This window comes from Mobula birostris, chromosome X (genome assembly GCF_030028105.1).
Source record: "Mobula birostris isolate sMobBir1 chromosome X, sMobBir1.hap1, whole genome shotgun sequence".
NCBI lineage: Eukaryota > Metazoa > Chordata > Chondrichthyes > Myliobatiformes > Myliobatidae > Mobula > Mobula birostris.
Window position 1 is genome coordinate 33,767,425 of NC_092402.1, and position 13,387 is coordinate 33,780,811.

Here is a 13,387-nt window from a genome sequence, read left to right on the forward strand (position 1 = left end):
CCTTGAGGAGTTAAAATTCTAAAGACCAAGAGGTGTCTACCCTGGCAGCTCACAGATGAACGAGTCCTTATTTTGTACTGAGATGAGGATAACATGGGAAGAACTCTGGAACTTGCTTCTCCAGAGAGTTTTGGAGGTTCATCTGAGAAGTATATTCAAGACTGACATTAATAGATCTTAGGGCACCATTTAGGAAAATGAGAGGATATTGTGATAATGTGAAATTGATGCAGATGTTGAGTCCTGATACTGAATGATGGAACAGGCACCATTGGCTGTAGGACCTACTTGTCTTTCTTATATCTTTAATATATTTTAAACTTTCAGAATGTCATAACAATGTAATGTAAAATATAAAATATTAAGGAATATTAAGACATTAAAGGCAATTTATAATGACAATTCAATATAGACATTACATATTTCACTGGTAAATATTCTACTAGCATCAGTCTGCAGCCATACCTTGTTCTGAAGCTTCTCAATCTCTTCTTTATGTGAATTTTCTGTTTCTTCCAATGTTCTTCTTTGAGCTGTTTCCTTTTTCAGAAACTCTATTTCCCTAAAAATAAAAGCCATAAAAAGAAAATTATAACTTACAAATGTTAAACTCCTCGACAAAGGACAAGCTTCATTCAGTTATGCCATGAGTAATATCTCTGATTGGCAAAGCAGATATATGGAAATTTAATATGCTTATATTGTATTCCTCTTTCTGTAAATACGACTTAAGTATTAAGAATAAGACTACCACTATCCATATAAATGTAGTGCACACAGGGACATACTAGGAGCATATGAAATGTTCACAAGTAACCTTACAAACTGAAAGTCTGATCCTAGCACCTTTAATACCATGATCCATTTAATGTCCAACAGGAGTAACATGATAAATATGCACCATTGTACAAGTTCATGTAATTGCCTGAGCTGAATAATTTTCTGTAAGCACAATGTAACCGTCTGTTCAGAAAATGCTCAGAAGCAAATTGCACCCACATATACAGATCAGAGACTGGCAAGTTTTTAATAATACAATAGTCTGAAACGATACAGTTGAATGTTACAAATGATGCTTGAGATTTAAATTTTGTTCATTTGTACTTTGTCAACAATTTTTAGAAAAGGAAGAAAAACAAGAGAAATCTACAAAACCCTTCACATCTCCTGAGTACAGTGAATTATTTATGTTTGAAGAACAGTCATGTTGTAATGCGATTACCCTGTTTCAATGTAACAGCATCTTGCTAATGTAGCTAGTCATGATCACATTTGAACCAGACCTCGTGTCTAACAATATGGGAAGGAGTAAAGATGGCATTTTAGGAATCAATGCTTGAAATGCTTAGTTTCACCTAGAATCAGAAGATAAGTGAAGCAGAGCAAGGGGAGGGATGGGGAACAGAATTAATTTTGATCACAATAACATCAGAAGCAGATTGAAAGATATTATGGAAATAAGTAGGCAGGGGATGTGACAAAATGCAGCTGGGCTCCTTTCTTGAAGATGTAGAACACATTTAACTATCCACTTTACTGCTTAATAGAGCCATAGATTTGTACAATACTGAAACAGGCGATTCGGCTCAGCAAGTCCATTTGCCCATTGTATCTATCTACATTAATCCCACTTACCCACATTTATGTCTATAACTTTCTATGCCTTGGCAACTCAATTACTTGTCTAGATTCTTCCTAAATGTAGTGAGGAGTATCTGCCTCCTCCACCTGTTGAGGCAGGGCATTCCAGACTTCAACCACCTGTATAATAAAATTCACCCTTTTGATTCCATAACTACTCTCTCGTCTTTGAGTGATGGACCACAGAAGATCACCAGCCACAAAGACTGTCTAAATTTTTCTTTGTAGGAGCCGTAAAAGTCTAAATGTTGCAAGCATATGCACAGTCAACTTATACTGCTACTGACTTAAGCAGTGACCGAAGAGACAAGGGGACAGTTCAGTCTAATCTAAATAAGATTGGGAAATTAGTTTAAAGAACGCCTGAAGGACTGTATGTTGTTCCTAAGATAATACCAGACCCAGGAGCTGAGCACCAGCAGTTTTACCTGTCGCCTGTAGGAAATTGGTATAATGTTCAAATATTTGAGGCAACCCACAATATAGAACTAAATTGCTTAGAGAAGACAACCCTAAAACCAAGTCTATCAGTAAACACGGTGTGATAAATCTAATATTGGGTTGGGAGAAATCCATTCAACAACTATAAAAAATTATGTATTTTTTTAGTAAATCACCAAAATTTATCTCAAACCGTGGAAACACTTTTCTCCAGTGAGGCAATGGGATTCTGTCCACAACAGAGTGTATCTACCAACTTTCTCATGGAATCAGGGGAAGCTGATACAAATATGTTTCTCCTCGAGGAGAGGCTGGTTGTTTGGACTTCTCAAAAATCCTAGTTGCAATGATGGAAATGAATCATGCTCAGTTCAGAGGAATTGCCGATTTGCTATCAATGTTTTGAGGAATGTCAGAAACATGTCACACCTACGACAGCAGGACCAAACTAAACTTGGCAATGAAGGCATCATAATTTGTTCACATTTTATATAATGATGACTTACATTTGCAATTGTAAATAAACAAAACATTAAAACTCTGGTTGGTTGTTGGTAGTGATCAACAAAAGCAACACAATTGTTTCAACTTGTATACATGTGGCGGCCTTGAACATTGGATCATAAAAGTTCAATTTTTCAGCTTCATGTAAAGGTTAATCTTCTCCTTCAACCTTTAGATTGCTACTCTTCATTTGATTTTACTTACCTCACTTGCTTTGTGTAAGGTAAGATTTTTTTCTCTGTATAGTACTGCAGCAACTCAAAATAGAGCTGATTATATATGGGGCAAAGAGAAATTCTTCCCTGCCTCACCATCTATTAACATATCATTCTTACTCATAGAAAATTAAAGATTACAGTTGGCTGATGAATGTATTCACCAGTAGATTGGAGGATAAAGTGATAATTCAATCCTATTTGTCAAAGATGCAGAAAATAATAATCTAAGATTTATTCTTTGCACCTTTAAATGATTAACACAATACAATTGATCGGAATTACTTACTTTAATTATTTCACTGGTTAATGGCATTGCTAAAATAATGGAAAGGGAAAATGAATAAAAACATGTACAGTGGTGCTAGGAAGTTTGTGAATTTTCTCTATTTCTGCATAAATATGAACTAAAATGTGATCAGATCTTCACACAAGTCTTAAATCTAGATAAAGAGAACACAATTAAATAACAAAAAGATTATACTTGTTCACTTAATTATTGAGAAAAATGATCCAATATTACATGTATTTGCTGGAAAAAGTATGTAAACCTTTGGGGTAATGCCTTCCTACAAAAGCTATTTGGAGTCAGGTGTTCCAATGAATGAGATGGGATTGGAGGTGTGGGGTGTAGAGGTGCCCTGCCTCATTAAAAAATGACACACAAAGTCAGGTTACTGACAGAGCCTGCCCTTCTCAAGAAAGATCTGTTTATGTGCACCATGCCTCAATCAAAACAACTTTCAGAGGACCTGAGATGAAGTATTGTAGAGATGTATGAAGCTGGAAAAGGCTACAAAAGCATTTCTAAAGACCTGAGTGTTCATCAGTCCACAGTAAGAGAAAATGTCTACAAATGGAGGAAACCCAGTACTGATGCTACTCCCCCTAGAAGTGGGTATCCTGCAAAAATCACATCAGGAACACAACGTGCAGTGCTGAAGGAGGTGAAAAAGAACCTAAGGGTAATAGCAAAAGAGCTGAAGAAATCGCTAGAGTCTGCTAAAGTTTCTGTTCATGTGTCCACTATAAGAAAACCAGTGAACTAGAATGGTGTTCATGGAAGGACACCACGGAGGAATCCACTACTCTCCAAATAGACATTGCTGCACGTCTCAAGTTTGCAAAAGACCACCTGGATGTTCTACAACGCTTCTGGGACAATGTTCTGTGGACAGGTGAGACAAAAGTTGAACTTTCTGGCAGAAATGCACATTGCTATGTTTGCAGGAAAAATGGCACTGCAGACCAACACCAAAGCCTCATCCTAACTGTGAAGCATGGTGGGAAGAGCATCATGGTTTGGGGCTGCTTTGCACAGCGAGCAGGGAGACATAAACTTGGTGGCTTACAATGTTAAAAATCCGCCACGTCACTTTCTCTCGAACTCTGTGCCAAAAGATCACGAGCCTCTGGGCACACAGCTGCAAATATTTTGACTCCCCCGATGACACACAGGATCTCCTGTCATGACACCGATCCTCAATCCACCCATCTCCAGAGCCCCAAGATTTTTAGGTCATATTTATGCAGAAATAGAGAAAATTCTACAGGGTATGCAAACTTACCAGCACCACTGCAACATATACTTCATCTACACCCAAAACTAACCACGCTCGTGCATGTCACTGCGCAACTACAACACTGTTAAGATCATTTTTAAAATTTGCTCAGATTCTTCATTTTTTTGAATTGTACAGCATGTGGGATAAATGTATTTAGCATATGATAATGAAAGGAAGTTAATACTAAGTAATATATTTTTAGCCATTTCAAAACATCAACAAGAAATTGAATGATGTCCACAGTTTTAAATGAATCAGCTCCAAATGTTATTAAAATTGATGGCTTTCCTATTAATATTGTAGGTTTATATTATCTCCTATTTCTCATCTAGTCATACAGCACAGAACAGGTCCTCTGGCCCACATATCTCTGCTGACCATGAAGTATCTATGTATACTAATCCCATTTACCATAGCCTACAACTCAAGTGCTCATATAGTCACGAGAGTATCTGCCTTCAACAATGCCTCAGGCAGTGCAGTCCACATCCTCTGGGTGAAAACATTTCTGGGATGAAAATTTCCCTGATACTGAAAAGTGCACTTCTTACTTTTGCTGGTATTCTTTAATCAGGCGTTTTGCTTTGCTGTACTTCCTCTCCAAGGCCTGGTACTGGGCCTGTGTCTCTTTCAAATGCTCATCCACTGCCTGACAAAGAGTTTGGGCTTCCATCCAGTAACTCTCCAGCTTCTCCATCCGCTCTTTATTTTCCTCAACACTTTGCTCCAGCTGGACTTTTTCCATTCGCCAACGCATTTTCTCCTGTTCCGTCGAATGAAGCTGTACGGAGACACAAATACAGGCTGAAAATCAACCCCTATTTAATCAGAAGCATTTTTACCTTCATACACAATAGAGCTAATATACACTAAACATACTCAGAGTTTAATTAGATTAGATTAGATTCAACTTTGTCATTGTGCCGAGTACAGATACAAAGCCGATGAAATGCGTTTAGCATCTGACCAGAAATGCAAAGAATAGTGTTATTTACAAAATAACTGCGAATAAAAAAAAGTGCTACAGCACACAAATATAAAAGTACTGAGACAGTACAATACGGATGCAATACTGCTTAGCGCTGTGATGTGAGGTTCAGCAGGGTCACAGCCTCAGGGAAGAAGCTCTTCCTGAGCCTGCTGGTGTGGGAGCGGAGGCTCCTGTAGCGCCTACCGGATGGGAGGAGAGTAAAAAGTCCATGGTTAGGGTGAGATGCATCCCTGATAATGCTTTTCGCCCTGCCCAGGCAGCGTTTATGGTAGATGTTCTCAATGGTGGGCAATTGGGTGCCGATAATCCGCTGGGCAGTTTTCACCACACGCTGGAGTGCTTTGCGGTCCGATACGGGACAATTGCCATACCACACTGAGATGCAGTTGGTGAGTATGCTCTCAATGGTACAGCAGTAAAAGTCCGTCAGTATCCTGGGACAGAGGTGAGCTTTCTTCATGCTGCGCAGGAAATAAAGGCACTGTTGCGCCTTTTTGATCAGGATGGAGGAGTTCAGGGACCAGGTGAGATCCTTGGAATAATTGAATAATTGCTTATTCAATTACAGAATCTAGGGGTTTAGCAAAGAAACAGGAGTGGCAAGAAGCAAAATGGAGACACGAGACACTGTGGATGCTGGAATATGGACCGATAAAAGGTCTTGACCTAAAACGTTGACTGCTATTTCTGTCCATAGATGCTGCCTGACCCACTGAGTTCCTCCTGCACTTTTCATGCTGGCAAGAAGAAAATCTTATTTATGTAAAGAGTGGTTGGATTTTGAAGTTCTATTTGAAAATATGGTGATAATAGATTCAAGTTAACAGATTATAGATACAGATTTACCTTCACAAGAGAATAGGGTATATTTGTCTTTGTAATCTGTTACAGAAAAAAAGCAAGGTAATATAGTATAATCCTCCTTAAAGGCTGATCGTCAGTGAACCTTATTTCTCGCTGTGACTGTTTTGACTCCCATATTATCTCAGGGTTGCCAGAATGATTGGCTTCTGTCTTGTATTATACCACAGTTCAGTGCATCATCCTGGACACATGACCTAACATCCGATAAACCGTCATTATTTTCATCACCTGTGTTATTCTCCATTGTCTAAACGCTGAATCTCGGATCTTTCAATTCAGGTACCAAAAGTTAAAGTGGGCACTCAACCAGAAGTGGAAGAGGTAGTTAGTCCTTCACATTCTATAGTGCACACACTTATAGGTTGGATGAGGCGAGGAAGCTTAAGAGAGTGGTGGGCTACTGTGACTTGCCTGTAGAGGGTGGCGGGTGAACTGGAAGTTGATGGGTAATGTCAGGGAGATCACATAACTGCAAAGTAAGTGGGGCCATGGGATTAATGAGCATGTTCTAAGGTGAACTACATAGGTCTGGTATGGGGGAGCAACTGCACAGGACCGAAAGAAACTGTAGAGGGTTGTAAATCTAGTCAGCTCCATCTTGGGCACAAGCCTACAAAGTACCCAGAACATCTTCAGGGAACGGTGTCTCAGAAAGGCAGCGTCCATTATTAAGGACCTCCAGTACCCAGGGCATGCCCTTTTCTCACTGTTACCATCAGGTAGGAGGTACAGAAGCCTGAAGGCACACACTCAGTGATTCAGGAACAGCTTCTTCCCCTCTGCTATCCGATTCCTAAATGGACATTGAACCCTTGGACACTACCTCATTCTTTTTTAATATAGAGTATGTCTGTTTTCTGCATATTTTTTAATCTATTCAATATATGTATACTGTAAGTGATTTACTTATTTATTTATTATTGTTTTATTTATTTTTTCCCCCTTCTATATTAAGTATTGCATTGAACTGCTGCTGCTAGGTTAACAAATTTCACGTCACATGCTGGTGATAGCAAACCTGATTCTGATTCTGAATAGCCTTCCACATCGTAGAAAATATATATGTACACAGCCTCTTCAGACCATGAGTCACAAGGCCTGTGCAGAATCTGACTGGCATCTGCTGAAGGGACAAAGTCCCACATCATACTTCCCAATGGTTAATGGGTGAGATTTCAGCCTTCATGACTCAGTCTGCTGAAACAGGTTGATAGGCTACCTGCAGTAAGCTTGCACGCACTTTCACAAAGCATGGAGGAGTCCAGCTTGAACCTGCATCAAGTCCTTGTGTAGCCCATGAAGGCCATTGTGTTCAAAGACATTCAAAGAGGCAATTCCATCAACACATGTATTGTGGCAACTACCTTGGTGCATCTTCTGACAGTTCTCACAGTAACTTAAGAAGCCGTGACTGTGGTTAAATCATCTTTGAAGATCAGTCTGAGTCGGACTTGGATGAAAAACAGGAGCTAAACAACCAAATTTCTAATCTATTCCAAACTATTTTCTTATTAATGACACAGAACCAGTGAAGACAGGTTTTCAGGAAAGAAATGTTTGGTTCAATATATTAATTAAAACTGTTGAATAATTAGCATTGTGGTTTCTGATTCTGCCAATAATACTCAGAAAGGACTGTGTGATTGCTTAGAATGGATATGAAATTATTGCATCTTAAGTACAATACTCAATCAAAAAATGGTCAACTCCTTAAATCAGTGCTGACAATGTCCACAAATCCAAAACTCTAACATCTTAATGCAGCTGTTTAAACAAAACCTTTCATAATCAACCATACTAAAGTATTGTATAGGCTTCTGAAACACCTTGAGAAAATTCATCAAGTGCTAAATGTAGTTTTACATGCTAGCTAGCTTTTCATCTGTAAAGGTTAAAAACAATCTAATACCTTTCTTTTCAGCTGCTGAATCTCTGCTTCAGTTACAGCGTGTTTTATCTGGAGCTGGCAATAAAACACAATATTATTATCATTGATATTATAGATCTGCATGTTCTGTTCCATTCACCTTTTAACCCCCAAGCAGTATGATTTGCCCTGTTAGCCAAGGGCAATACTGTATAAAGAATGGATGTCAATGCAATTTTTCCTATCAATCAATTTTAGGGAATATTCTTGTTGAGGAACAAAACACTTCACCATTCCTGCCACAGACCGGGAGAGGGCAGAGGTGACACTGGAAAATACTGGAGCGCTGGAGTGAACTGGCCGTAGGGTATGAACAACCCTGCAAAATTGGGTAGGCCAGAGCACTTCAGAAGTCTGCTAAGTTTCCCCAGAGACTTTGTCAGTAGAAGTAGTTCTGAAGGGAAAGGTGACTGGCCGAGGAGCTTGGGAGGTAGGGAGTGTAACAAGGTGGTTGGGAGGGGGTAGGTAATCAAAGTAAGGAGTGTATTTCTGGGAATGGTGGTCCTTTGGCAAAGGTTGAGGATAATTAGGGAAAAGGAGGGTAATTGGGGAAATCCAGTATTGAAACAAGAATGGAGCAAGAGGCAAGTGACTGGTAGGGAATTGATGAGAGAGGATGGGAGGTTGCCACAGGAATCTTTGGTATTCCCCCAACACTCAGTACCATAATCAGATGTACTGCTTCAGATTGCCTTCCTGTGAGTCTTCAAGGGTTTTCCCAACAGCTATTAGTTTGGGATCTTGTAAAATTTGGGGATCTTGTAAAGGTTTGGTAAATAAACAAGTGTGGTCTTGATCTTGACAAGTGAGATTGGGACTGGTGTCCTGGAGTAGGGTACTCAACCTCCTTGCTTGGTGATGCATACACTTTACTATTTTACTTAAATACTAAATTATTCTTCACTTCCAGGCCACAATTCAAATGTTCAAGACATGCCTGCACATCTTAATTCTGGAGTTAACTCATTACATTTTTAGGTGAGTTCCAGATACCAGAATTAATAAGGATTTAGAGATCTTACACCAGGCCCAGGTAAAAGAATATTGCTGCAAGACATAAGGAACACAACAGTTTAAGAAGGTAAGAAGCAAATAAAGAACATATATTTATGTGGTGCACTTCATAATCTCAGGATGTCACACAATATCTCATAGTGTTAAGAGTAGAGTGTATGAGTGGCAAGGAAGTATTTGCAGAGCCATGGGGGAATGAGGCAAAGTGATTAGACCTTTTGAGGAGCAAGCAGACACAATGGGCTGATAATTTTGAATCGTATGCATGTCACTGTCATAAAAGGTGATCCCACTTTTAAGGCCGTAAGACATAGGAGCAGAATTTGGCCATTTGGCCCATCGACTCTGCTTCTCCATTTGATCATGTCTGATCGATTTCCCTCTCATCCCCATCCTCCTGCCTTCTCACTATAACCTTTCATGCCACAGCTGATCAAGAATCTATCAAACTCTGTCTTAAATGCAGCCAGTGACCTGGCCTTCACAACCACCTGTGACAATGAATTCCATCGATTCACCACCCTCTGGTTAAAGAAACTCCTCATCTCCATGCATATCCATCTTGAATGTGATGCGTGCCACGTATGAAAAAATATTGTTCTGAAATATGCAACAGTGAAATTGGCAGCATTCACTGGAGGCAGTACATGTGCAGTTCAATGTGCACAATCCCAAAATGTCAGTTAGCCTGTTAGCAAATGCAGTAGCTTGATATAAATTTCAGCACTGTTACACCATCCTTGTTATATCACTAGATCCCTGTTTAAATTAAGCCAGTAATTAGGAAGGGTGGAAATTAAGCATAGAAAGTATAAGATTCTACTTGCCCTCATTTGGATGGAACTGATAGGTGTCTAACTGATCTGTAGTCACCAACAGCACTGGCAGACAATTGGCTGAAAACAAAAGCAGGTTGTGTTCTGCTATAAAAGATCTCTACCTTCCAGGGTCTAAAGGATCCCCTGCTCTGTTTCCTGATCTACAGCCATTTGTTTTGCAGTCCTTTGATGAAATTCCCATCATCAACATTCTGGAAGTCACCATTAACAGAAACTCTATTGGGCAAGGCAGATGGATATAATTGGAGGCCAAAAACAGGGTAATCTGCAAAATGTCTAAATTGCTGTCACCTCTGAACCTGACTCCACCCACAAGACATACTCTGCATTTACCTCAATGCATTCAGGTGTAATAATAGCTCCCACTCTGTTTTTCTATCCATTTCACAGGATCTGAATCTCACTGTCATGACCAGCATTTACTGTTCATCCATAATTGTCCTTAGACTACGACTGAGTGGCTTGGGAGCTCATTTCAGAGGGCATTTAATAATTAAGTATATAGAACAGTATGGAGTCACAAATTGGCCAGACTGGTTCAGGTGACAAATGTCCTCTCCACAGGACATTAGTAAGTTTATAGTTTCTGTAGTCTTCTTTACAAAAACTGTTTGGTTAAGTTGCACAGTTGCAGTGGTAGTATCACTAGTCCAGTGCTCTAGATGACAAACCCAGTAATTCAATCACCCACATGGGATTTGGCCAACTATTACAATTCGCCAATTTAACACCAGTCAATTATGTATACAGTATCAGTGACTGGGATCTATCAGGCTGCAGTAACATCTACTATTGCAATGGTTTTTTGATCTCAATTGTATTACTCTGGCACAACACGGTGTGGAGACAAAGGACTTCCTCCCCAGTTTGACTAAGTTACTTGAGCCCTCTAGGGGTTGCCTGTTGAATAACATCAGCACAGGTTTAAAGATAATCATAGAGACAGAGAAGAGGCAGAAAGGGAGAAAATGTGAAGGAGACGCATGACCAAAACAAAGGTGCAGAATATATAAATAGTCCTTCTTACCTCCTTGAACTTATGCACCAGCTTTTCAGGATCCATTTCTACCGGCGAAAGCATATCTTCATTTTCCGCTAGATCAAAAACTTCAATTGCCATGTCATTGTTAGCGAACATGGGGCTCATCTCTTCTTCCTCTTCATCTGTTGCATATTCTCCTGTCTGGTGATGACATGAATTTTACATGAGCCATGTTTTACTTTCCATAAAAATCAATCGAAGACCAAGGGAAAATTTCTGAGAAATGTATATTAGTATCATGGATATCAATATTCAGACACATTAGGGACAATGCCAAAATTTCTTCCTTTCTGCTTTTTCTCCACACCCATGCATGTAAGGGTGTGCCAGTGACATTTGAATGATATATTGTAGGTAAAAAGAAATATAATCATACAAATGTCACCAATTGGAGTTGCTCCAATCCATGATATTCTTCAACTTGAAGTAAGCTGGATCAAAGACACTGAAAGTTTATAACACTCAGAGACCATTCAGCCCATTGTATTTCTGCCAGTCAAAGAAAAAGCCAAATTCTATCTTCCACTACATCTCTGTTGTCCTACAGTCCATAGCCCTTCAAGTAGACATTCAAGTACTATTTAAATATAACAAGGATTTCTGCCTCCATCATCTTTTCACATCCCCACAGTATATAGGTTTAATTATTTTTCTCATCTTTCCTCTAAGCATTCTCCCAATTATTTTAAATTTATGCCCACCCTGTTACAGGAGTTAGGTCCAGTCTACTTACTATCTCTTTCTATTTACTCAATCCCTTCTTTCATCAAAAACCTTCCTCGGCCTCCTCTGATTCAAACCCCAGCTTATTCAATCCATTCCCATAGTAAAATTTTCTGGTCTTGGCAACATTTTTGTAATTGTCTTCTGCACATAGAGAAATACTACCATGTCATGTGGTAACCAAAACTGTAAGCAGTATTCAGACTAATGAACAGATGATCAAAACCAGTGAACACATGCCTTTTACACTTATATTTTAAGGCCCCAGCTAATAGAGTAAAGCATCTCATAAGCCTTTACAATAACTTTGCTTCCCTATTCTATTATCTTTAGGAATCATATATTCCAAAGTCACTGTTCCAGAAAAGGAAAAAAATTCTACCTATTCTGCTACATAAACCACACATTGCATTGTTCAAGTATCAAAACTGCAACCATCAGAACACATAACACATTGTGATTTATCTAGCAATTTCATCCCAGATTCTCATGCAGAATAGGAAGTGGCAAGCCCCTTTTAAAAATGCCAGCAATCCTACTTCAATACGTTACATACTTATGGTATGTGACTTATTTTGCTAAGCAGATATTAAATTTTAATCCATAAAGTTTGTAATTACTTTTACTACATGACCAGAAGCAGCTTGGAGCATATTTTGCCCCACTCAACATCACTAAGACCAAGGAACTGATTGTAGATTTCAGGAGAGGGAAACCAGAGGTCCATGAGCCAGTAATCATCAGAGGATCAGAGGTGGACAGGGCCAGTAACTTTAAATTCCTGGGTGTCACTGTCTCAGAGGACCTGTCCCGGATCCATCATATAAATATTATTGCGAAGGAAGCATAATAGCATCTCTACTTCCTCAGGAGTCTGTGAAGATTTGGCATGTCATCAAAAACCTTGGGTAGACTTCTATAGATGTGCGGTGGAAAGTGTGCTGACTGGCTGCATTACAGCCCGGTATGGGAACACCAATGCCTTTGAGTGGAAATCCTACAAAAGGTAGTGGATTTGGCCCGGTACGTCACAGGTAAAACTGTCCCAACCATTGAGCATATCTACATGAAACGTTGCCATAGAAAAGCAGCATCCATCATCAAAGATTCTCACCACGCAGGCCATGCTCTTTTCTCGTTGCTGCCATCAGGTAGAAGGTACAGGTGCCTCAGGACTCGCACCACCAAGTTCAAGAACAGTTACTACCCCTCAACCATCAGGCTCTTGAACAAACGGGGATAACTACACTCATTTAAGGACTTTGTTAGATTGTTATTTCATGCTCTTATTTATTGCTATTATTTTATATCTGCATTTGCACCGTTTAAGTTAACAGTTCCTGATATTTACAGTTACTGTTCTATAGATACGCTAAGTATGCCCACAGAAAAAGAATCTCAGCTGTATGTGGTGACATGTATGTACTCTGATAATAAATTTTACTTTGAACTTTGAATTTGTTATGGGGAAATATCAAGCTAAATGATACTGCTGTATATATGCTTAACAATATATCAAAATTAAAAGCAGATTTAGTCTTTCAAAGGAAAGATTATTGATTTGAAGCATTTAATGTCTCATTCTTCACAGACACTGTCAGATCTCCTAAGTATTTCCAGC

General features: G+C 39.2%; 1 protein-coding gene across 3 annotated transcripts in view; it reads right to left on the reverse strand.

The window, feature by feature from the left end:
• ppp1r9ba (protein phosphatase 1, regulatory subunit 9Ba) overlaps positions 1-13,387 on the reverse strand; it is a 252,030-nt gene that overhangs the window by 22,751 nt on the left and 215,892 nt on the right. For all 3 annotated transcript variants that reach the window (XM_072249437.1, XM_072249435.1, XM_072249436.1), the window contains exons 7-10: positions 11,029-11,184; positions 8,131-8,184; positions 4,918-5,147; positions 466-562 (exon numbers count right to left, since the gene is read on the reverse strand). In XM_072249437.1, coding sequence (XP_072105538.1) covers positions 466-562; positions 4,918-5,147; positions 8,131-8,184; positions 11,029-11,184 — 537 coding nt within the window. The remainder of the gene's footprint in view (positions 1-465; positions 563-4,917; positions 5,148-8,130; positions 8,185-11,028; positions 11,185-13,387) is intronic.